The sequence below is a fragment of the Rutidosis leptorrhynchoides genome, chromosome 10, assembly GCF_046630445.1.
Source record: "Rutidosis leptorrhynchoides isolate AG116_Rl617_1_P2 chromosome 10, CSIRO_AGI_Rlap_v1, whole genome shotgun sequence".
Taxonomy (NCBI): Eukaryota; Viridiplantae; Streptophyta; class Magnoliopsida; order Asterales; family Asteraceae; genus Rutidosis; species Rutidosis leptorrhynchoides.
Window position 1 is genome coordinate 309337802 of NC_092342.1, and position 25256 is coordinate 309363057.

Consider the following 25256-nt stretch of genomic DNA (forward strand, 5'->3'; position numbering starts at 1 on the left):
CGGGGGTTGACGATACATATAAAGTTCATCGGGGTTGGAATTAGATTTCTCTATTTTTATGCCCTTTCCTTTATTATTTTCTTTTGCCTTTTTAAATTCAGTTGGGGTAATTTCTATAACATCATCGGAATTCTCGTCGGAATCCGATTCATCGGAGAATTGGTAATCCTCCCAATATTTTGCTTCCTTGGCGGAAACACCATTGACCATAATTAACTTTGGTCGGTTGGTTGAGGATTTTCTTTTACTTAACCGTTTTATTATTTCCCCCACCGGTTCTATTTCTTCATCCGGTTCCGATTCTTCTTCCGGTTCCGACTCTTCTTCCGGTTCCTCTTCGGGAACTTGTGAATCAGTCCACAAATCATTCCAATTTACATTTGACTCTTCATTATTATTAGGTGAGTCAATGGGACTTGTTCTAGAGGTAGACATCTATCACATAATATCAAACACGTTAAGAGATTAATATATCACATAATATTCATATGTTAAAAATATATAGTTTCCAACAAAAATGTTAAGCAATCATTTTTAAAGAAAACACGGTCGAAGTCCAGACTCACTAATGCATCCTAACAAACTCGATAAGACACATTAATGCAAATTTTCTGGTTCTCTAAGACTAACGCTCGGATACCAACTGAAATGTCCCGTTCTTATTGATTAAAAACGTTCCATATTAATTGATTTCGTTGCGAGGTTTTGACCTCTATATGAGACGTTTTTCAAAGACTGCATTCATTTTTAAAACAAACCATAACCTTTATTTCATAAATAAAGGTTTAAAAAGCTTTACGTAGATTATCAAATAATGATAATCTAAAATATCCTGTTTACACACAACCATTACATAATGGTTTACAATACAAATATGTTACATCGAAATCAGTTTCTTGAATGCAGTTTTTACACAATATCATACAAACATGGACTCCAAATCTTGTCCTTATTTTAGTATGCAACAGCGGAAGCTCTTAATATTCACCTGAGAATAAACATGCTTTAAACGTCAACAAAAATGTTGGTGAGTTATAGGTTTAACCTATATATATCAAATCGTAACAATAGACCACAAGATTTCATATTTCAATACACATCCCATACATAGAGATAAAAATCATTCATATGGTGAACACCTGGTAACCGACAATAACAAGATGCATATATAAGAATATCCCCATCATTCCGGGACACCCTTCGGATATGATATAAATTTCGAAGTACTAAAGCATCCGGTACTTTGGATGGGGTTTGTTAGGCCCAATAGATCTATCTTTAGGATTCGCGTCAATTAGGGTGTCTGTTCCCTAATTCTTAGATTACCAGACTTAATAAAAAGGGGCATATTCGATTTTGATAATTCAACCATAGAATGTAGTTTCACGTACTTGTGTCTATTTTGTAAATCATTTATAAAACCTGCATGTATTCTCATCCCAAAAATATTAGATTTTAAAAGTGGGACTATAACTCACTTTCACAGATTTTTACTTCGTCGGGAAGTAAGACTTGGCCACTGTTGATTCACGAACCTATAACAATATATACATATATATTAAAGTATGTTCAAAATATATTTACAACACTTTTAATATATTTTGATGTTTTAAGTTTATTAAGTCAGCTGTCCTCGTTAGTAACCTATAACTAGTTGTCCACAGTTAGATGTACAGAAATAAATCGATAAATATTATCTTGAATCAATCCACGACCCAGTGTATACGTATCTCAGTATTGATCACAACTCAAACTATATATATTTTGGAATCAACCTCAACCCTGTATAGCTAACTCCAACATTCACATATAGAGTGTCTATGGTTGTTCCGAAATATATATAGATGTGTCGACATGATAGGTCGAAACATTGTATACGTGTCTATGGTATCTCAAGATTACATAATATACAATACAAGTTGATTAAGTTATGGTTGGAATAGATTTGTTACCAATTTTCACGTAGCTAAAATGAGAAAAATTATCCAATCTTGTTTTACCCATAACTTCTTCATTTTAAATCCGTTTTGAGTGAATCAAATTGCTATGATTTCATATTGAACTCTATTTTATGAATCTAAACAGAAAAAGTATAGGTTTATAGTCGGAAAAATAAGTTACAAGTCGTTTTTGTAAAGGTAGTCATTTCAGTCGAAAGAACGACGTCTAGATGACCATTTTAGAAAACATACTTCCACTTTGAGTTTAACCATAATTTTTGGATATAGTTTCATGTTCATAATAAAAATCATTTTCTCAGAATAACAACTTTTAAATCAAAGTTTATCATAGTTTTTAATTAACTAACCCAAAACAGCCCGCGGTGTTACTACGACGGCGTAAATCCGGTTTTACGGTGTTTTTCGTGTTTCCAGGTTTTAAATCATTAAGTTAGCATATCATATAGATATAGAACATGTGTTTAGTTGATTTTAAAAGTCAAGTTAGAAGGATTAACTTTTGTTTGGGAACAAGTTTAGAATTAACTAAACTATGTTCTAGTGATTACAAGTTTAAACCTTCGAATAAGATAGCTTTATATGTATGAATCGAATGATGTTATGAACATCATTACTACCTTAATTTCCTTGGATAAACCTACTGGAAAAGAGAAAAATGGATCTAGCTTCAATGGATCCTTGGATGGCTCGAAGTTCTTGAAGCAGAATCATGACACGAAAACAAGTTCAAGTAAGATCATCACTTGAAATAAGATTGTTATAGTTATAGAAATTGAATCAAAGTTTGAATATGATTATTACCTTGTATTAGAATGATAACCTACTGTAAGAAACAAAGATTTCTTGAGGTTGGATGATCACCTTACAAGATTGGAAGTGAGCTAGCAAACTTGAAAGTATTCTTGATTTTATGAAACTAGAACTTTTGGAATTTATGAAGAACACTTAGAACTTGAAGATAGAACTTGAGAGAGATCAATTAGATGAAGAAAATTGAAGAATGAAAGTGTTTGTAGGTATTTTTGGTCGTTGGTGTATGGATTAGATATAAAGGATATGTAATTTTGTTTTCATGTAAATAAGTCATGAATGATTACTCATATTTTTGTAATTTTATGAGATATTTCATGCTAGTTGCCAAATGATGGTTCCCACATGTGTTAGGTGACTCACATGGGCTGCTAAGAGCTGATCATTGGAGTGTATATACCAATAGTACATACATCTAAAAGCTGTGTATTGTACGAGTACGAATACGGGTGCATACGAGTAGAATTGTTGATGAAACTGAACGAGGATGTAATTGTAAGCATTTTTGTTAAGTAGAAGTATTTTGATAAGTGTATTGAAGTCTTTCAAAAGTGTATAAATACATATTAAAACACTACATGTATATACATTTTAACTGAGTCGTTAAGTCATCGTTAGTCGTTACATGTAAGTGTTGTTTTTAAACCTTTAGGTTAACGATCTTGTTAAATGTTGTTAACCCAATGTTTATAATATCAAATGAGATTTTAAATTATTATATTATCATGATATTATCATGTATGAATATCTCTTAATATGATATATATACATTAAATGTCTTTACAACGATAATCGTTACATATATGTCTCGTTTAAAAATCATTAAGTTAGTAGTCTTGTTTTTACATATGTAGTTCATTGTTAATATACTTAATGATATGTTTATTTATCATAGTATCATGTTAACTATATATATATCCATATATATGTCATCATATAGTTTTTACAAGTTTTAACGTTCGTGAATCACCGGTCAACTTGGGTGGTCAATTGTCTATATGAAACATATTTCAATTAATCATGTCTTAACAAGTTTGATTGCTTAACATGTTGGAAACATTTAATCATGTAAATATCAATCTCAATTAATATATATAAACATGGAAAACTTCGGGTCACTACAATATCGACCCATCTATATATGTTATTTGGAACAACCATAGACACTCTATATGCAGTAATGTTGGAGTTAGCTATACAGGGTTGAGGTTGATTCCAAAAATATATATACTTTGAGTTATGATCTAGCCTGAGACGTGTATACACTGGGTCGTGGATTGGGTCAAGATAATATATATCAGTTTATTTCTGTACATCTAACTATGGACAACTAGTTGTAGGTAATAACTAGGACAACTGACTGAAAATATTTAAAACATTAAAACGTATTAAAAAAATATTGTAAATATATTTTGAACATACTTTGATATATATGTACATATTTGTTATAGGTTCGTAAATCGACCAGTGGCCAAGTCTTACTTCCCGACGAAGTAAAAATCTGTGAAAGTGTGTTATAGTCCCACTTTTAAAATCTAATATTTTGGGATGAGTATACATGCAGCTTTATAAATGTTTTACAAAATAGACACAAGTACGCAAAACTACATTCTATGGTTGGATTATTAAACTGAATATCGCCCTTCAAGTCTGGTAGCCTAGAATTAGAGAAATGGCCCCTAATTGACGCGAATCCTAAAGATAGATCTATTGGACTTAACAACCCCCATTCAGGTTATGGATGGTTTAGTACTTCGAGATTATTATACAGATGAGAGGTTCTATTTTGGGGATATTCTATGCATTAAGTTAACGTCGGTTACCAGGTGTTCAACATATGAATGATTTTTATCTCTATGCAGTTTGCGAAATGCCTGATAAGAGATGTGTTATAAAAATGAAATCTTGTGGTCTATTATTATGATTTAATAATATGTAGGTTAAACCTATAACACACCAACAATTTTGTTGATGTTTTAAGCATGTTTATTCTCAGATGATTATTAAGAGCTTCCACTGTTGCATACTAAATTAAGGACAAGATTTGGAGTCCATGCTTGTATAATATTGTTTAAAAACTGCATTCGAAGACTTATGTTGATGTGTAATATTATTGTAAACCATTATGTAATGGTCGTGTGAAAAACGCTATATTTTAGATTATCATTATTTGATAATCATCATAATATTTTAAAGGTTATGATTTGTTTTAAAATCGAATGCAGTCTTTGAAAAACGTCTCATATAGAGGTCAAAACCTCGCGACGAAATCAATTAATATGAAACGTTTATAATCAATATGAACGGGACATTTCACGTAGGTTACTTAACTTGAACCCGGAAGCCTTTATGACCGTTAGTGTCACTTGACGTTTAGACCGTTAGTGTCAATATGAACCGTTAATGTCACTTGGATGCTTAATTACGCTTAGTAATTTACTAGAGCACACTAGTTAGCCTTGTTAGACTTTCTACCTTGTTGGACTTTAGCCCACCCTACACTAACTAGTGGACTATTTAATTAGCCCAATTATAATAAGTTAGTGACCCATATTAATGACAGACAAATGCTCATTTATTAGAGAGAACATACTAGCATTTTTGTTAAGCATTACCCTTAATGTTGCATGAGATCCTAACATAAGCACCAACTTTAGACAACCATTAACCAAAAAGCAAAAAGTTATCCCTCTTGTCTCCCCCCAATCCCACGGCCATACCACCCCACCACCACTATCAATACCACTCAAACCTCACTCATTTTACACTTGATCTCATTTGCAATTTACACACACTTACTCTCTAATTCTCTCTCTAGTCTTTCTCACTCTAAAAAGTGTAATTTTTAAATTTTATTCTTCTTCTTTTCTTCTTCATAAAGTCGACATCATCATCATCATCATTTTATGGATCTACCTTTTAGCTTTTGATCTTGTTATATCTTATAGATTCAAACTTGGGTTTGAATCCTTCAAGAACATGAAAGATTCAAGCTTTCGAGCTTGGAATCTTCATTTACTTGTTAGATCTAGCTTGTAATTTCTTTGTTTTATTATAAAGATCAAAACTTGTGTTTATGATCTTCATGTATCTTAAAGATCCAAGCTTTATGCTTCAAGATCTTCAAGAACACTAAAGATCCAAGCTTTCTAGCTTAGGGTTTCATTATTATATTAAAGATCTTAGCTTTTTAGCTTATGGTCTCATTACTTTCATTATTTTGTTAAAGATCTTAGCTTTCTAGCTTATGGTCTCATTAATCTTGTAAAGATCCAAGCTTTCTAGCTTAGGGTTTTCTTAATACTTGAGATCTAAGTTATTATTGTTGATCTCACTTACTTGAAACCTTTTTGTGTTTGTTGTGATGATAAAGATCAAGTCTTCATCATCACATATGATGGAGATGCATAAACTTGTGTAAAAAGGACAAATGTTGAAGCTTTATTGGATTTATGCAATAAAGAGGTAATCTTGATGTCCAAAACTTGTAGAATGATAGATTTTACTCTTAGTTGTGTATTGATGGTTGAACCTTGGTAAAAGTGATGCTAAAACATCAAAGAGTTGTACACTTGAAGCTTACAAGCATCAAGGATGAGAATCGTGATGAGCATCAAGCACCAAGAACCTCACCGGAGCACTTGTTTGCTGTTTTTCGGGGTCTGGTCAGACTCCTGGTGTGACGCCCCGTACAAAATCAATGTGTACGGATCATCATCAACAGGATCATCACACGGTTACAATACTATATGCTGTTTTAAAACAAGTTTGCATTCATGGAAAGATAACGTTTTACAAAAGATAGTGTGCTTCTACGAATATAAAGCAATTAACATAAGTACGAGACCCAAGGGTCATTACAAATTCATTGTTCAAAAGTAACATAGTTTGTGAATGCAAGGTAAAAGTTTCATGCAGAGACATCTCTAATCAAAGCAGCGGGAGTCTACATAGCAAGTCTAACAGCGAGACTAATACAGCGAAAGCATCAAACATCTAAGCACCTGAGAAACAACATGCTTAAAAAGTCAACACGAATATTGGTGAGCTATAGTTAATTGTAACAGTAATGTAATGTAGGCCACGAGATTTCGTATTCAAAACAGTATGAAAAGTATATGCTTAACTGTGGGCACTTGGTAACAAACTTAACGTAAATATCACCCCCTAATAGGACACTTGGCGAGTGCGTATGTTCTCGAAGTATTAAACACCCGTTAAATGCTAGCGCGACTAGCCCAAGTGGGGATGTCAAACCCTATGGATCCATATCTAAGATTAGCTTTCACATGTTCAAAAACCAATGACTAAACGTTACCGAGCTAAGGGGAAAGTTTATGCCGTTATATCACCCACACATATATAATAAGTTTAAGTACTCGTGCCTAGTAAGTAAAACATAAATAGCGCATGTATTCTCAGTCCCAAAAATAGTTAAAGTAAAAAGAGATGCTATAACTCACAGTGAAAATGTGGTAAAAGTCGATACAAGGTTAGTAAGCAAGTAAGTCGGTCTGAAAGGTCCTCAACCTAAGTCAAAAGTTACTAAGTCAGTAAGTTGTCCCAAAAGGGTTTAAAAGTACATAAGTTAAATCATAAGTGTAATCATCATCAACATCATACGTAAAAAGTAAAGTAAGATTTAAATCAAGAATAGAGATTGAAACAAAGGCTGACTTCGTTCAGCTGCTACGACTTCTATACAAACTGAAATGACATGAGACCAGTGTCCAAGGCTCCGTATATGAGTCCTATAACCGATGACCAATTTACCGAACCTAACTCGTCTTCGTTTGACCGTGACGACAGTTTAAGTGCGAGTATGTCAGAAATTTCAGCACAACGTTACAAGGGCGTAGTGACTTTCGGAAGGCTATAAATCTTATACCGTATATCGGATTAAGACGAGGCCTAAACAGAAAATCATCTAATCGAACCGAACTAACTGAAAATCAACTTTTCCAGTAGCCCAGGTGACTGATCAGATCCATAAAATAGTAAACAATGCTCCGGTAGGGTTCTTGGTGCTTGATGCTCATCACGGTTCTCATCCTTGATGCTTATAGCTTCAAGTGTACAACTCGTTGATGTGTTTGCATCACTATGACTAAGGTTATACCATCAACACACAATGCTCAAGACTAAGAATCAAAACACAACTCATGTGAGAGTTTGAGCAAGGTGATGAACCAAAGTTGCATCACTTTTCTTATTTTCAACACAATTACAAGTCTTATTAAGCTATAAACTTTAAATTAAACTAAATAAGCAAGACCCTAAGATAGAGAGCTTAGATCTTAACTAGTCATTAAAGATCTTAGACTAAAAAGTCTAGATCCCATGTTCTTGGTGAAACCCTAAGTCAAAACACTTAGACTTTCCACTTTACACAACCATAAGCTATGAAACTTAGATTTTGTAAAGTAAAGTGAGCATAAATAAATAAATTCTTGTTCTAACAAGTTAGATGACCATAAGTTATATATCTTAGATCAATCTTACAGGTGTGAAAGTTATAAATTAGTAAGCTTAAACTTTCTTGTTCTTGAACTTTCAAAGTTAGACTTTGGTTACAAGATTTATGAGATCAAAGTTAACAAGTAATCTTTGACCAAGTAACTCAAACAAATCAAATTTCATAACAATAATAATAGATTTAAAGTAAAAAGTAAACAAGTTCAAGTAAGGATCCTTTATGTAAAAAGATATCAAGTCATAAACTTGAATCTTCATGAAATGAACTTCAAAGTTCCAATACTTGAATATAAAGAAGATCATAAAGTAACTTGATCTTAAAAGCTGTAATAAGTTCATGTAGAATCAAAAGCTACAAAGCTTTGATCCTTGTTCTTGCTTCTTTATCATAAAAGAGATCAAAGAATGCAAGATCACATGAGGATTGAAGTTATAAAAACTAAAATCCAAAAATAGATAATGATGATGGTGATTTACGGTTTTGGGAAGAAAAAAGGAAGAGAAAAAGATTCAAACCTTCAAGTTTTCTTCAAGAAATGATGAGAGAAAGTAGAGAGAAAATTGAGAGGATAAGTGTGTGCGTTTGAAATGAAGTGAATGAGAATGTAATAAGCCTTTAAAAAAATAAAGTGAGGGTGTGTGTGTGTGTGGGGGGTGGCCGACGGCCAAGGGAGCAGGGGGGACCATGGCTTGCTATTGGATGGTGGTACATGGTGGTGGTTGTACATGTTGGGTGGTTTGAGACATAATACTAGTATTAGTACACAAGCATGCATGATAATTGTCTCATTACTTCATGGACTTAATTATTCATTAGCAAGAACAAGGATCAAAGCTTTGTAGCTTTTGATTCTACATGAACTTATTACAACTTTTAAGATCAAGTTACTTTATGATCTTCTTTATCATAAAAGAGATCAAAGAATGCAAGATCACATGAGGATTGAAGTTATAAAAACTAAAATCCAAAAATAGATAATGATGATGGTGATTTACGGTTTTGGGAAGAAAAAAGGAAGAGAAAAAGATTCAAACCTTCAAGTTTTCTTCAAGAAATGATGAGAGAAAGTAGAGAGAAAATTGAGAGGATAAGTGTGTGCGTTTGAAATGAAGTGAATGAGAATGTAATAAGCCTTTAAAAAAATAAAGTGAGGGTGTGTGTGTGTGTGGGGTGGCCGACGGCCAAGGGAGCAGGGGGGACCATGGCTTGCTATTGGATGGTGGTACATGGTGGTGGTTGTACATGTTGGGTGGTTTGAGACATAATACTAGTATTAGTACACAAGCATGCATGATAATTGTCTCATTACTTCATGGACTTAATTATTAATTTCATGGACTAATTAACCCATTAAGTGGTCCACTAAGTTGAGTAGGTTGGGCCATGGAAGTCCAATAAGATGTTAAGTCTATTAAGGTACTAGTAATCCCAAGTAAACACCTAAGCATAATTAAGGAACCATAAAACTAAGTAATTGTCATTAATAAGCAACAATTACGTTTACGTAGCCATAATATCTCAATCATGGCAAAAGTTTATCGTTTACCAAGTTCGTAGCTCGTTTTAATCAATAAGTGACACTAATGGTCGTAAATGAAATCAAGTATCACGTTAAGTAACCTAGTACTTAAAAACATGTTGTAAGGCATCAACGAAAGTAATTAACAAAATTAATGATCCCAGTAGTTAATCTAACTTAGTACGCACAAATACGCAGTTTCGTAAAAGTAACAAGTAATAATATAAGTCGAATAAGTCAGGTCATTACACCTGGACTTCTGAAAAATTGATTTTCAGATAGTTCATTTCGAGTATATGACTTTTCATTTAGGTCTCGACTTAATCCTAATATACGGTTTAGGATTTATAGCCTTCCGAAAGTCACTACGCCTTTGTAACGTTGTGCTGAAATTTCTGACCTACTCGCACTTAAACCGTCGCCACGGTCAAACGAAGACGAGTTAGGTTCTGAAAATTGATCAGCGGTTAGAGGACTCACATACGAAGCCATTGCCACTGAATACGCGTCTTTTTGATTTGTATAGAGGTTGTAACAGCTGTCCGAAGTCAGCCTTTTGTTTCGATCTTTATTCTTGTTAAACTTACCTTAGTGTTGATGAATGATGATGATAATGATGATGTTGATGATGACACTTAAACTTAATTTATGCACTTTTAAATCTTTTGGGACAACATACTGACCTAGTGACCTTTGACTTAGGTTGACGACCTTTCGGACCGACTTACTACTTGCATACTGTGCATATCGACTTTTACTGCTTATTCACTGTGAGTTATAATTCCCTTTCTACTTATACTATTTTTGGGACTGAGAATACATGCTATTTTTATGTTTTACATACTAGACACGAGTACTTAAACTTTACATATGTGTGGATTATATAACGGCATAAACTTTCCCCTTAGCACGGTAACGTTTAGTCATTGGTTTTTGAACCGGTGAACGCGAATATTAGATATGGATCCATAGGGTTTGACATCCCCACTCGGGCTAGTCGCGCTATCATTTAACGGGTGTTTGATACTTCGAGGACATACGCACTCGCCAAGTGTACTTTTAGGGGGTATTATTATTACGTTAAGTTAGTTACCGGGTGCCCACGGATAAGCATATAATTTTCATACTGTTTTGAATACGAAATCTCGTGGTCTACATTACATTACTGGAACAAACAAACTATAGCTCGCCAACATTCGTGTTAACTTTTAAGCGTGTATTTCTCAGGTGCTTGGACTATGTTGCTTCCGCTGTTAGACTTGCTGTCTTGGTGTTATAGACTTGCTGTTATGGACCTGCTGTGTTAGATTTCCGCTGCATTACTTAGAGATGTTTCAATCATGAAACTTTTCACAACTTATATTATTTGAATAATGGCTTTGTAATGACCTATGTGTCACGTTATCTTTTGTAAACGTTATCTCTTTATGAATGCAAAACTGGTTTTCAAACAGCATATAGTGTTTGACCGTGTAAAGATCCTGTTGTTGACGAATCGTACACGATAGTTTGTACGGGGCGTCACACTGCTGCTAGTTTTCTGATTAAATTATCACTTTATATAATTATAACCCGTATCTTATGTTTTCCCTATTTTCTTCATCTTCCTCAAATTGAAATCGATCAAAACAAAACAATCATTCAACTATTTGTTTAAAAAAATTACGTGTTTTAGAAATAATTGGTATTTGAGAATTAAATTAACAGAAAAAATAATAAAAAAAAAACAGCAGAGTGCTGCTGCTGCCTTCGTAACTTTAAAAAAAAATGATTTTTGAATTCACGTATTAGACTATTATTGTAACATGAAATAGTTTGCAAATACTTCCTATAAACTTTACAAATCATCAATTTAACTTGAATCGTAGCAGAAAACTCGAATTTGATTAAAGAACAAAAGTTGACTTTTTGTTTCAAAAAGTTTGACTTCGAAATTCGAATTCGTTATTAGAAATTGGAACTTGAGATTTTACAGGAAATTTGAGTAAAAGATTCCTAACAACTCTGTATTTATGGATTTTGAAATGGATTACAAATTCGAGCTTTTGACAAATTGAACCAAGAACAGAGGTGAATAAGCTGTAAAAAAAATATGTGTTCTTCAATCTCAGATGGCGAATGTTATAGCATTATTGTGATCGAAAAATACAAAATCTTAACTAGTAGAGGAATAAAAACATATCACGATTGATAAAAAAATATAAAAAAGTCATCACGATCAAATAAAAAAATAAAAAATAGATATGCAGATAACGATTTTTAAAATATAAAATTTAAAAGTTCATACCTAGTTTAGGTATTCGTCTTTTTCATTTTATTTAATTAAGATTAATAATTAATAATTATATTAATAATAATAATAATAATTATATTAATAATGATTTTAATAATAATAATAATAATGATAATAAAAATGATAATAATAGTATTATTAATGATAATAATAAAAGATTGTATTATTTTTATAATAATAATAATATTGATATTAATAACAATGATATTTCATTATATTAATATTCACGTTAAGTATTAATAATAATACTAATAATAATAATTTTAGTAATGATAATAATGTTAGTAATGACAATAATAATAATAAAAATGATAATTTTAATTATAATTAATAATAATGATAATAATCATTATAAAATGTAATTAATACTATTAATAATAATAATATTATTATTAATAATAAGTTGTATTAATAATAGTGATATTTATAATAATCTTATCACTTTTAGTAAAAGTGATAATACTAATAATATTAATGTTATTAATAATTATTAATAATAATAACATTAGTAATAGTTGTAATAATAATACTTGTAAATGATAATGATGAGTGATAATAATGATATTAATATAACAAATTAATATTAATACATAATTATTTACAAATAATGGTTCGTGAATCGTCGGAATTAGTCAAGGTTAAATGAAATCATGTAAAGATTTTGTTTATATTTTGTCGGAAATTTTCGGGTTGTTACAGTTTTCAAATCGCGTTCTTAACTAACCGACTAGTCGAAAGACTTGGGTGCACGAATCAATCCTGAATCATTGGCGAATTCTAAATATACAGAGTTGTTTAGATTCATCTCGTGAATCTATATAGAGAATTTCAGATCCAAACATCATGATTTGAGTACGAATTTGATGGTCAAAGTTCGGAGTAAAAAGTCAACAGGATTTTAATTCTTCAAATTTGAAATCTTATGTTGTGATTCAAGTTATGTTATTGATCTTCGAACATTAAGTGATGAATTTAGGACTTTTTTCACGAAGGAATCAACTCTTGTAATATATGAATGTTTTTTCCAGCACATCAATAGATTACAAAGTTATCAAGTATTTGATATTATGCAGCAACGATACATTTTGTTGACATTCATCCATCGTTAACCAATGGTTGAAATTGCAAATATAATTGTTTAATTTAAATTTTATCCTATTATCATTGCAGAGTGCACCACGTTCAGATTTGTTAAATGGAAAAATAGAATCATTTGGACAATATTACCTTCACATGCGTGGCACATGTGAAGGGTTAACTGATGTAGGCTAACGGACGTTAGCTATGGGTACCAACCACGTACACTAAGCCAAGTATAGGTACCAATCATGCAAAAAATAAATTATAGGTTTTGTGATGCAAATTTATACAAACCACATGTACCAAAGACGTAATTTTTTCTAATATATATATATATATATATATATATATATATATATATATATATATATATATATAACAGAAACAAAATAAATACAAATGCACAATTATGAAAGTCAAAAAGTTATAAAATGGACCATTAGAGACTATTAACGTTGTTTTGAGTTAATATGCCCGTTTAAAGAAAAAGATTTATGACAAAATTTGTAAGATTAATATTTATCAAAATTAATTAACATATTGTTAATTACTTACTCAAAAAATTAGATAGACATGAATTATGCAATATGTATATCTATGACTAGATTGTAAAAAGTAATCAAAAACTTATTATGTTGAGTCAAATATAATAATAATAATAATAATAATAATAATAATAATAATAATAATAATAATAATAATAATAATAATAATAAAAATAATTACTAATACTAATAATAATAATAACAATTTTATAAAATATATAACAGATAAGTGACCTCATATCATATTTTACCAGTTATCTGTCTTTTAAAAAACCCTTAGGCCACTTCTTATGAAGCCGCCACCCAACACACTACCGGCTCACCACCATAACCAGCAACCCGCCACTGGCTCTGACAGTGGCACCTGCAACGTAGCTCAGTCACAAAAATGTGGGGCAAGCATCTCTTCTTCTTTCTTTATTTCTTTTTCCTCTTCTTTTATTTTGATATTATTAATTGAAAGCAAGGCTGATTTTCGATCTATTTTTTTCTTCTTGCAGTTGTAGTTAAAATGGGGGAGTCAAAGTGGGGAAGATGAACATGAACGATGGGAGTGGGCGGGTATAAGGGAGTGGGTGGGTTTTAATTATTATAATTATATATATATATATATATATATATATATATATATATATATATATATAATAATTTGTATTTATTTATTGTATATTTAGTAAAATATTATTTGTATTTATATAATAATTTTAAATTTGTTAATGTTTGAAATGTAGTGTAAGATAGTGAAGGTTTAACGAAAGAAATGTGAAAGGAATGTTAAAATGTTTGTGCTGATGTAGTGCTGATGTGAATGAGAGAAATTCAGTGAAAATCAAGAACAACAACTCTTCCCATAATATAATCCGAGTGCCACCCTGGACGTTTCCGTTCCCGATTAGAAATACGAGTCGCTGGAGCTTCATCAACGACGACTTGATTTTCATCGTGCTCTGGTACTGCTTCAGAAGAATCTTTATGAAATTCATTACCCACCTGTATCGGTATAGTTTTTTTTTTTTTTTTAAATAAACTTTTATTAAGTTAATAAGTGCACCAGATACTAAGTGACTTTAGAATAAAGATATATCCTTATTATTCATAAGTCATGTCAATAGCAACAGATAATTACAATATGCTACCCATATAAAATTTTGGTCCAATTATAAGAAAATGATGCACAAATAATTGTTACCAATATATATATCTACACCCCATCATCATACATACCCCACCAACATGTTCAAAAAAATTGTCCAGTAGTTGTGTGCCAGCTCAGCAACCCACCTAAAATTTCAAAACAATTGTTGTACACAATACAATAAAAAGTATATTACACATAGCAACAACATTTTGTATGTATTCAAAAAAGAAGAAGTTATGTATTATGTATTATGTATATGTCTGAGTGTAAAGTATATTAACAAAATTTGTATTTATTCACTCAAAATAGGTGGAGAGAGAAAGATAAGGGTGTGTTTGTGTGTGTGTGACTGCGAGTGTAAACACTAAACAGTAGTTCTTTACGCGCAAAAAAGGAATCTTTTTTTCATTGTTTGTGAGTTCTTGAGCAAAATAGGTACGTGGTAAATCTAAAACCTTACTTTAATTTGAGTTTAATCTTGTTTATTTAGCTTGTGGTCATTTGGGTATGCCTAAAAATGAAATCTTGATAGTGGGTTTTGTATTTTTTATTTCAATTTTTAAATGAAGCTAGCTATTTATGAATGTTTTCCCCAAATTTTATGTTTAGGTAATTCACATCATATGGCATTGTTAGTATAGAGGATAAAGATCTCTACTTGTTTAATTTTTTTTTCGTATTAGTTTACCTAATTTCATTTTGAGTTTACTTGTACTTAATTTTAGTTAACTACAAATTTGTAGGTTTTGAGGAAAAATTGAAACTTGCTGCTTAATTTCATCTGGGTCTGACCTATCATTATTGGCTTTTGTGTTTTAGTTATAGTTTTGAATGAAATTAACTACCTATATGTTTTCCCCAAATTTTCAACTCTAATAATTGACATCATATATCATTGTTTATTCAATTTATACCTAATTTCATTTGGGGTTTAATTGTAAATAATATAATAATAATAATATTAATATATGTGAAGTACTGTGTATAGATTTTGTGAAAAATTGTTACTTGTTTGTTCAGGTTGTGATTTCCCCCTTAGTGAAATTAGCTGTTTTTTATTTTTTAATTCATTAGCAATCAGATCATGTCACTTCACTTGTGCTTTCATATCATATATTTCCTAAGTTATATCCAAAAATTTAGGATATATTTCTAAATCTAGAAATCATATTATTCTTATTAATTTGCAGTGACTTCTATCACAAATTTGAAAAGATGAACATGATGGCTACAAAAAAGTAGTTAGCGGGGCGTAAATTGGACATGAGTATGCTGGTGGGGACATGCTCCATCCAAGGGAAACTGATCTACCGGGTCTATTTTTAGTGTTCGTTGTGCTGCCGATTATTGCGTACATCTTGTTAGGAAAATGGAGTGAGGTTTCGAAAAAGAAAGACAAGTTTCGTGTTCTTGCTGAAATTGCTGCACAAGAATCTTTTAGAGTTGAGGCTATGGTCACTGCTGATGTCATCCCTCTTGTACCTTTACCAAAGGTCAACAATATCGGCTTTCATGAATGCGCAAGATGCTTTAGTCCAGCCACCACTCGATGCTCACGTTGCAAAACCGTACGATATTGGTATGCTTGATTATTCATTTCCTTTCACATGAATGTTTGTATAATACAAATTGTATTGGTCTCTATTTTGAGCAAGGTTGCAAAACTCACTCGGTCGGGCTTTTGGAGGGAGTAATCGGCAACTCGGGGATTAATCGAATTGAAGTTTTAATACCTTTAGATAATAATTTCAAAATTATATGTTTAAATATAGAAGAAAACCATAAACATAAACATAATCATAAAATTTAACATAATTGTATAAAAACAGAAACTTTAACACAATTGTATAAAATCATAAACATAATCGTTCATTTGGTCAAAAAGTCTAAGATTCCAATTTAAATTTAAATTCATATTAGAATGTTGACTATTTTTACTTTGACTGACTTTGACCTACCCATTAACCGATTAATTAACGGATTTTGGAAATCGGTCTGTTCTTAAAAGGGAGTAATCAGGGATTAATCAAGAGTAAACTGATTTTTTTAAACAGTGATTACAAGTATGTATTAAAAAAGATAGTAATGAATTTAATCTACATGCATTTTGTTCATTAAATTTAAATTAATTACTTAAAACATGTATGCAGTTCTGGCAAATGTCAAATACTTCACTGGAGACAAGTTCATAAACACGAGTGTCAATTATTAGAGGTCAACAGTGATTGTTCGTCTCCTAAGTCTGCATCGAACAATGAATTCGTATTCGTTTATGAACAAGCATCGTTTAGCGATAATCTTGATTCGCAGTGTTTTGAATCCAACATCGAGCAGCAAGAGCCTGAAAAACCTGTTTCCGATGAGCCACCCGATTCATCTTCGGGACCCACTTCAACAAGGAAATCATCTGATAAACGCAGTCGTTGCAAACTTAACAAGGAGATCGACACGTTAGATTCATCAGTGGATGCATGTTCAACCTCGTACGATAAGGAAACATCAATCAGACAAAAGGTTCTTATAAATCGGATCTTACTCTAATTTTTGTTTTCTTTGTGGAAAACTTATACAACAAACTTGTAAATGCAGTCCAAAAGGAGTCATTGTGCGGTCTCGAAAGAAGTTATGCCGGAGAAAAATAGTGCCGATAATAAAGTTAACGGCCGTTGTGACTCGATGACATCAGCTCAAATTGGTTCAAAATCGTCAGATATGGAAATGGATCGATGTTTGTCAAAGAAAACGAATATGGCAAAATCAAGATCGCATTCTTCAGGAAGCAAGGCGCATAAAGTATCTAAATCAACGGTGGACGTTGCGATAGATCAAGTTACGTATTCGGGAACGGAAAATATGGTTCAAATTGCGGATGAACCGGGTAGGTTTCAAGATAACTAATTTAGTTTATTCGATTAAAGTAATAATCTTTTTCTTATATGTTGATCTTTTAATATATTGCTATGTAGATGTTTCACGAACGAGGGATGTTAAAGGTAGCGGCATCATTAATAAGGGATTTATGAAGATGATTGGTCTAAAGAAGTCATCTAAGCATTGTAGAGTCGAAACTTCAGATGTTAATGGTGACAAGCACAATAAGATGAAAGTAAGTTTTTACCATAAATTTAAGGATTTTTCAAACGACAAGCCTTAGGTTGTCGTTAACACGCTTAAAAGTTAAAAGTTAAAAGTGTTGTACATCTGAATAACTACGACCCTAAAAATAAGAATTAAAAGCTATGTACAATACTTTTAAACGTGTTAACGACAACCCTAAGAGTTGTCGTTAAAAAATCCTAAATTTAGTGGAGAAACCAAGTGTTTTTTTTTTTTTTTTTTTTTTTTTTTGGAGTTTTACATGGAATCTTTGTTGAAGTAATCATCTTGTTTACATTTTCAGATGCTGTTTCCATATGAAGAATTTTTAAAGTATTTCCAATACGAAGTTTTCGACTTCTCACCAAGGGGCCTTGTAAATTGCGGAAATAGGTACGTCCATCATCTACATAATTGCATTATTTATAGTCTGTTGTTACATAAATATGCATTTATGTTAGTTATTATTTAAAAAAAACCCCTTTATAATTCCTTTGTTGTTACTTGTGTTTTATTATCTGCAGCTGCTATGCAAATGCTGTGTTGCAGTGTTTGACGTCTACAAAGCCTCTGACTATTTATTTGCTCCATCGATCACATTCAAGAACCTGTAATTAATTAATACATCTCATTATGCGATTCTGGTAATTTATATTTTTTTTATATATTTCATTGATTTTTTTTTCTTGTTAATTTCAGGCTGTGCAAAAAGTTGGTGCTTAATGTGTGAGCTTGAGCACTATGTAATGATGTTACGTGAATGTGGCGAGCCGTTATCTCTCAGCAACATTCTTTTGCATATGCGAAGCGTTAATTGCCAAATCGGTGATGGAAGTCAAGAAGATGCTCATGAATTTTTAAGGTTGACTAACACTTTTTTTTTTTTTTTTTTAATATTAAATTATGAACTTAGATGTTAAAATTAGGTTTACATAAATGCGCTGATTACTTGTATATTTGTTTTCAGGCTCTTGATCACCTCGATGCAATCTATATGCTTGGAGGCTTTGGGTGGTGAGGACGTAGTCGATCCTAAATTGCAAGAAACAACCTTTATTCAACATACTTTTGGGGGTCAACTCCGGTCAAAGGTTAAGAATCTTGCGTTTCTATTGAGTTAAATAAATACTTAAATGGCGAATGTATTTTGTTTGACATGTGACATGGATATCAGGTCAAATGTCTGAGATGTCATCACGAATCGGATATATATGAAAACTTTATGGATCTTACACTAGAGATATTTGGGCGGGTCGAGTCACTAGAAGATGCACTAGCGCAATTCACAAGCCCCGAAGATTTGGATGGAGAAAACATGTATAGATGTGGAAGGTACATATATCTATTGGTCATGCATGCTGTACATTTTGCTTTGAACATTACGGGTTGATGAAATATTATTTTTTTAGGTGTTCTGCTTACGTTCGAGCACGAAAGCAATTGGCTATACACGAGGCTCCAAATATATTGACAATTGTGTTGAAGCGATTTCAGGTAATAACTAATAAAACTTTTTTTTTTTGGGTATGTAAAATAGTTATTAGTAAATTCTTATTTCTATATATGACCTTAAACATGTTCACAAAGTTTGGATTTTTATCAGGAGGGCAGTTATGGAAAGTTAAATAAGTGTATCTCGTATCCCGAAATGTTGGATATGATCCCGTTTATGACGGGGAAAGACGATATTCCTCCGTTATACACACTTTATGGTGTTGTGGTTCATTTAGACACAATGAATGCATCGTTTTCGGGTCACTATATATCATATGTGAAAGATCTACAAGGCTATTGGTCCAGAATCGATGACGCTCAGGTAATTAACCTCAAAATTTTGTACTATCATACTAATCATTGAGATACATTTAAAGTAACTTACCGTTCCCTAGGTTTAACAAACTTTCTATTGGTTTTGGTTATGTTATTATTGTTTCGTTAAGTTGTACTCTAATAATAATTAATTAATTAATTACTTGAGTTGCAGGTTCACCGAGTACCTTTGAGCCAGGTTATGTCAGAAGGTGCATACATATTGTTTTACATGAGGTAAGTTGTCCTATTTGTATTTCGTTTCACCATTTTCAGGTTATGTTTTGTCTTCAACGTGTCAAAAAACATATATAGCTTTATAATAAACAGATGAAAAATTGCGTCTAAGATTGGGTTGAAAGTCGTCCATAGTGTATATTTAATGTAAAAATCTTTTACATATAATTCCGGATCAAACATATTTGACACAATTTTTATAAGAAAAAGAAGTTGTCCCAAAGTGTTGCATGTCAACCCAACTTGACCCATTTCAAAAAGCACTAAAATTTACCAACTTTGACCCAAACATGTTGCTACGCAACCCATTTTGTCACCTTTATTGAAGATTTTGGATGTTTCTTGTAGATCATCCCCTCGTCCGCCAAGAAGTTACTTTGAAAAACCTTCTAAACACCAAGGAAAGTCAAAACCGCCAAGGTCAACCTTAGATCACCAACAACAAGGATCAACTAATTTTCAAGGAGCTTCGAATGGAAACCGTCACAGTCACACAAAACCGTCTCATTTTGACTATCCAGATACAACATCTAGCGATTGGTCGATTTTTACAAGCTCAGATGACGCATCGTTCACTACTGAAAGCACTCGTGACTCATTCAGCACCATTGATTATACCGACAACAACATCGACCCAATTTCATCAATCTTCAATACGCCTTACACTCATCATGATTACCTATCACGTAACACAGTTTCGTGTAGCAGGTTTTCAAGAAGTAAGACCCACACGCGATTCATGGAAGAGGATGAAAAAAGATCAATTTTGAAATCTTATGATGCGAGTAACCCACCTTATCAATTAAATAACAACACCGAATTGGCTTGTTCTTGTTCTTCAAGTGAAGCTTTTTCTTGTAGTCATAGTAGTAGTCATTATGGTTATATATAGATGATGTTATGTAGAAGTGGTTTCTAAATTGTTGGAAAGATTTTAAATTAGGGTTAGGAATTGGTGCCTCAAAATTTTCCAATTGTTATGTAAATGAGGCACTTGAATTTATATAGTTATATTTCTTTTGGATTGAAGTTGGTGTAAGGCAGCACCATTCTTTATATGAATGTTGGTCTATATTTTCTTAGATACCCTATCTAATTGATGACTTTTTCGTCAGGTGAAAATACAACTTTTTTCAAAAAGGTTTATTAAGAAAATACATTTTTTTTTTAAACAAAAATACACTCATTAGAACATACTCCCACGTTAGGTATTGTTTGGACTCGTCATGACCATCTGAAACGTTAGCGAATGGCCTATCGTACCCGTAAACCACGCATAAACATGTCCGAACATTTTTGGCATATTTGGATGTTCAGAACAGTCGTCTTTTTCATCATCGCCTGTTAAAACGTTGTATTTTGTTTTATTTAATTTGTCTTTTTTCTTTTAATTGGTTTAGAAGTAGAGGCAAGAAAAATGTAAATTAAATCGATTGGCGAGTTAAGCCGTTGTAATTTGGTTTCCCGGGTCTTTTCTAGTTACTTGCTAGAATAGTCTGGTGATTTTGGTGACCGATTTCGGTGACCGATAAAGTTAGTTACGACCCTATTTACTATGTTCGAATATAACCGCAAAAGTTTTTGTTTGACTCGTTATGACCTGTTTTTTTCTGGAACGTTAGAGTAACTGGCTTAACGTAACCGTGAACCATTTTTGAACACGAAGAACACCGACATGTTTGGACTCTTTTCGGACACCGCTGATTTTTAATGACCGATAAAATTAGTGACGACCTCGTTCACTACGTGTCTACGTCCGAACGTATCCAAAAACGTTCTTATTCGGATGTGTTTCACGGGTACGTTAGATCAGTTACTTTTGGTAAAATTTCAGAAAAACAGGTCATGATGAGCTCAAACAAAAACTTGTGCGAATATATCATGATGTATTTTCTTAAGAAAAGTCTATTTTTTGTTTAAAAAAAAACTTTGAAAAAGTGTATTTTCAAAAATTTCCTTTTTTTGTCACCCTGACTTATTGCAATATTATCATTTACCAAAGAAGCTTATATTGTTACACAATACATAAGTTTCAGGTGTTTGTTGAAATCAAATACATATACATCCATAGCTTTATTCATGACAAAAAGTCCTATACTATTCGCGCACGTGTTATTCTGATCATCTCCTTCGCTTCGAAACCTTACATATCAAACTTGAACCAAATCTCATTCACTCTGTTATCAAACTCGAACGGCGAATTATACTGCGCAACCGTGTACACTGTCGTAATTTCACCTGCATGGCTTTTCTTAATAGCGTCTGACCATATTGTTCCGGTCAGACTATTAGACAAGGCTGCAGCTTCAACACCAACCATCGAGTCCGTCACAAATCCACTGAATTGACGTACTGCTACGTAAGTGGGTCCCCATTTTTTAGGCGTGATTCCGGTAGCTGAAGGTGGATCGGGTTGGTTCTTTTTTGGTACATAAAAACTCACCAGAAATGAAGATTCACAAAATGGTCCGTCACTTGGAACGATCTCCGTTAGGACTGGAGCTGTCATTTCTATCTGCTGGTTGTAGTTGTTTTGCCCTTGGATGTAGTTGAATAACCTAAAAGATGAAATCACAACAAAAGAAGAAGAGTTTTTTAAACAATCAATTAAGAGCATATGTACAAAGACTTCTTTTATCGTTAACAAGCAATTTGACAGGACTACAAACGAACTGAACTAACACTAAACATGCTTTTTTGTTATCATTTGCTTTAGTTTTACAGATATACTCTTATGTGAAGACAACAGGCAGGCAGTGTCGGAACCATAATATTTTTTCACCGGGGGCGAAATTTTTTTTAAAAGCGTAGCAACTTTTTTCGGGCAAAGTATGGAGGCTGTTGAGCAAAATATGGAAGCTTTGGGGGCAGAATTATGGAGATTTTTGGGAGGAAAAAAAAAAAAAAAAAAAAACACCGAGGCAAAATGAAAAATCCAATTTTTTGCATTTAAAAATAAAAAATCCATTGGGGGCAGGTGGCCCCCAGCCCCTACCTATTTCCGCCCTTGACAACATGTATGTTCGTTGTAATGGATAGTGTTAAGATTTTTTTTAATAGGATCTTATTCGTCTAGTTAAATGAATAAGATGGTCTTGTTTGTGTTCGATCGCTTAATAAACAACAACAAACAACATTCATACTAAATATTAGTAGATTCTTTCGGTTTGTTTCCAGTCCTTAATTTAAATGGGCCATATCATCTGGAGATCAGTAGAATACTAAAATTCAAAACAGCTGTCAGAAACAAACTTGAAAAACTGCTTATTTTCGTTCAAAAAACACAGAAGGCAAACAATTACTCAGTATATGACAGGGCTTGTAACAGTTCCAATCGAGTTTAATGTTTTAGCAGCTATATTCGCACACTAGTATGTGATAAAATCGCATATATGACATATATCACACGGACAATTTCGCACAAAATTAGGTAATTTCGCATAAAATGGGTTATACAATAGTATGAATCAGACAGTAATCAGATTCTTCGTATATATACCATTATGCGAAGTTTAGTATGGAGTACAGTATATAATTATAGTTTTCCCTAAATAATAATATCTGAATTCAACCAATTAAGTAAAATTTATAAAATAAAATGAGCAAAATAAAAGGTGAACAACATACTGTAGAAATCCTGTTCGAGTGGCATCAACAAAGGAGATATCATCAATAGGAGAAGTAGTGGCCCACATACTTGAATTATACATACGAATTTCATATCCATCTCCCGAGTGAACGACGTCGTACGTTGGACACTCGATACGGTTGCATTGTGTTGGGAACCCATTGAGTGTAACGGTTTCTTTGTGACCCGACCATGACCCGAACTTGATGTCAGACAGTAAGGTTAGTAGCATTGAGAGCTTAAACAGATTGAATACAGCCATTTTTATTTTTTATTTGTAAATTGTTTGATGAATGAGTTGGTATTAATGGTTGAAGTGTGATTGAAAATAGCCACACATTTAAAGGATTGAGTGATGAAGGTGAATTGTGTTGGGTGTTTTTTAGCTTGGAGTTTAGAGGGTGATGTTGTTGCACGTGTAGATGTTACTTCCAAGTTCTTATCTATTATGGGCCGTGTATAGTTAAGTAACTAATTTGGGCTTGTTCTGGCCCAATACTTTTTTTCTTTTTCTTTTTTTTGTTTTGCATTTATTCAAATTTACTAAAATCTTTATTTCATAATTTACAAGGGCATTTTTGAAGTGTAAATATATTTAGTGAAGTAAATTATAATATGTAGTATTTCAATATAAGAACTAGTTTTTAATAATATTTGCATTTCAAAAAAGTTACTTCATTGCATTACACTAAACTTAATATTATCTCTTTTATATTGATTGAAACTGAATATACAAAATTGTACAATATAATACAATTATTTTCAATAATTATTAATATTTTGTTAAATATATATGACACTCATTATATTTTATATATGATTGAAAATTTATAAAAGTTAGAGTGTTTTTTTATAATGAATACGATAACTAACATTATATATATAATTTAAAGATATTAGTCATTAAATTTATAATCAAAAATTGAACTAAAACATTTAATAAGATTATGTACAAAATAAATAAATTATAAATCATAAATTTAAATGATAATAGTGTTTTAGTCCAAAAGAGGTATCCTGAGTAATTGAGGGGGTAAACTTATAAACTAAAATGTAGATGAAGGGGTATTTATAAAACTTACCAATTATATAACCTTCAAAAGATGAATGCTATGGAGGCAATGTGGAGGCTGTCGGCGCATATGTTACTGCAAATCTTATATTCAAAAATTGCTGTCACACTTTTTTTAATCGATATAAAATTGTTCAAAGAATAGTTATACTACAACATTTGATTGACTTACTTGCACATATAGTTGTGCATATTCATATCATATAAAATTTTGAAATGTAGTTTTTGCTTCTTATATTTAAGGATAACAATGAGGATATAAGATTACTTGATTATGTGCTTGATAATAATATTATTAACTACTGCCCAGTTTAATTTATGCTGAAGGTGGTTTTGAATCTTATTATTATTATGGCTTTATAAATTTTCATGATGGTATAATCTTACTCATCTGAGTTTTCTTATTTCTTCATTTTTACAAAAAACTATTCAGAAAGTCGTTAGCGTTTTTGATCTTTTAATTTTAAAACTTGCAGAATCTTGAATCTTTATCTGTGTTAATGCTATTGAATGTAGGGATGATGTTCTTGTGCTAATTTTATTGAAAATAACCCTAAACTTGTTATCCATTAAAATAATTTGAAATCTTACG

General features: G+C 32.0%; 2 protein-coding genes across 2 annotated transcripts; one reads left to right on the top strand and one right to left on the bottom strand.

The window, feature by feature from the left end:
• The first annotated feature begins 15117 nt into the window (after positions 1 to 15117).
• LOC139871870 (ubiquitin carboxyl-terminal hydrolase 15) lies at positions 15118 to 21028 on the top strand. The gene is made up of 14 exons (XM_071859613.1): positions 15118 to 15257; positions 16013 to 16401; positions 16973 to 17336; positions 17412 to 17700; positions 17789 to 17928; positions 18223 to 18311; positions 18443 to 18528; positions 18618 to 18780; positions 18886 to 19009; positions 19093 to 19250; positions 19328 to 19412; positions 19522 to 19734; positions 19903 to 19964; positions 20313 to 21028. The coding sequence occupies exons 2-14, from the start codon at positions 16106 to 16108 to the stop codon at positions 20854 to 20856; spliced, it is 2613 nt and encodes an 870-aa protein (XP_071715714.1). The 5' UTR covers positions 15118 to 15257; positions 16013 to 16105; the 3' UTR covers positions 20857 to 21028.
• Positions 21029 to 21916: 888 nt separating this feature from the next.
• On the bottom strand, positions 21917 to 23966 carry LOC139872385 (uncharacterized). The gene is made up of 2 exons (XM_071860244.1): positions 23592 to 23966; positions 21917 to 22522 (listed from the first exon to the last, which is right to left on the bottom strand). The coding sequence occupies exons 1-2, from the start codon at positions 23852 to 23854 to the stop codon at positions 22108 to 22110; spliced, it is 678 nt and encodes a 225-aa protein (XP_071716345.1). The 5' UTR covers positions 23855 to 23966; the 3' UTR covers positions 21917 to 22107.
• Positions 23967 to 25256: the final 1290 nt, after the last annotated feature.

What these genes read in the sequence shown, in the direction of transcription:
- LOC139871870 (XM_071859613.1), top strand. Translation starts at nt 16,106, where the DNA reads ATGCTCCATCCAAGGGAAACTGATCTACCGGGTCTATTTTTAGTGTTC. An exon ending in TCGATCACATTCAAGAACCT is followed by an intron (nt 18,529 to 18,617) that starts GTAATTAATTAA and finishes TGTTAATTTCAG; the next exon opens with GCTGTGCAAAAAGTTGGTGC. An exon ending in TTGTGTTGAAGCGATTTCAG is followed by an intron (nt 19,413 to 19,521) that starts GTAATAACTAAT and finishes GATTTTTATCAG; the next exon opens with GAGGGCAGTTATGGAAAGTT.
- LOC139872385 (XM_071860244.1), bottom strand. Translation starts at nt 23,854, where the DNA reads ATGGCTGTATTCAATCTGTTTAAGCTCTCAATGCTACTAACCTTACTG. An exon ending in ACTCGAACAGGATTTCTACA is followed by an intron (nt 22,523 to 23,591) that starts GTATGTTGTTCA and finishes TTCATCTTTTAG; the next exon opens with GTTATTCAACTACATCCAAG.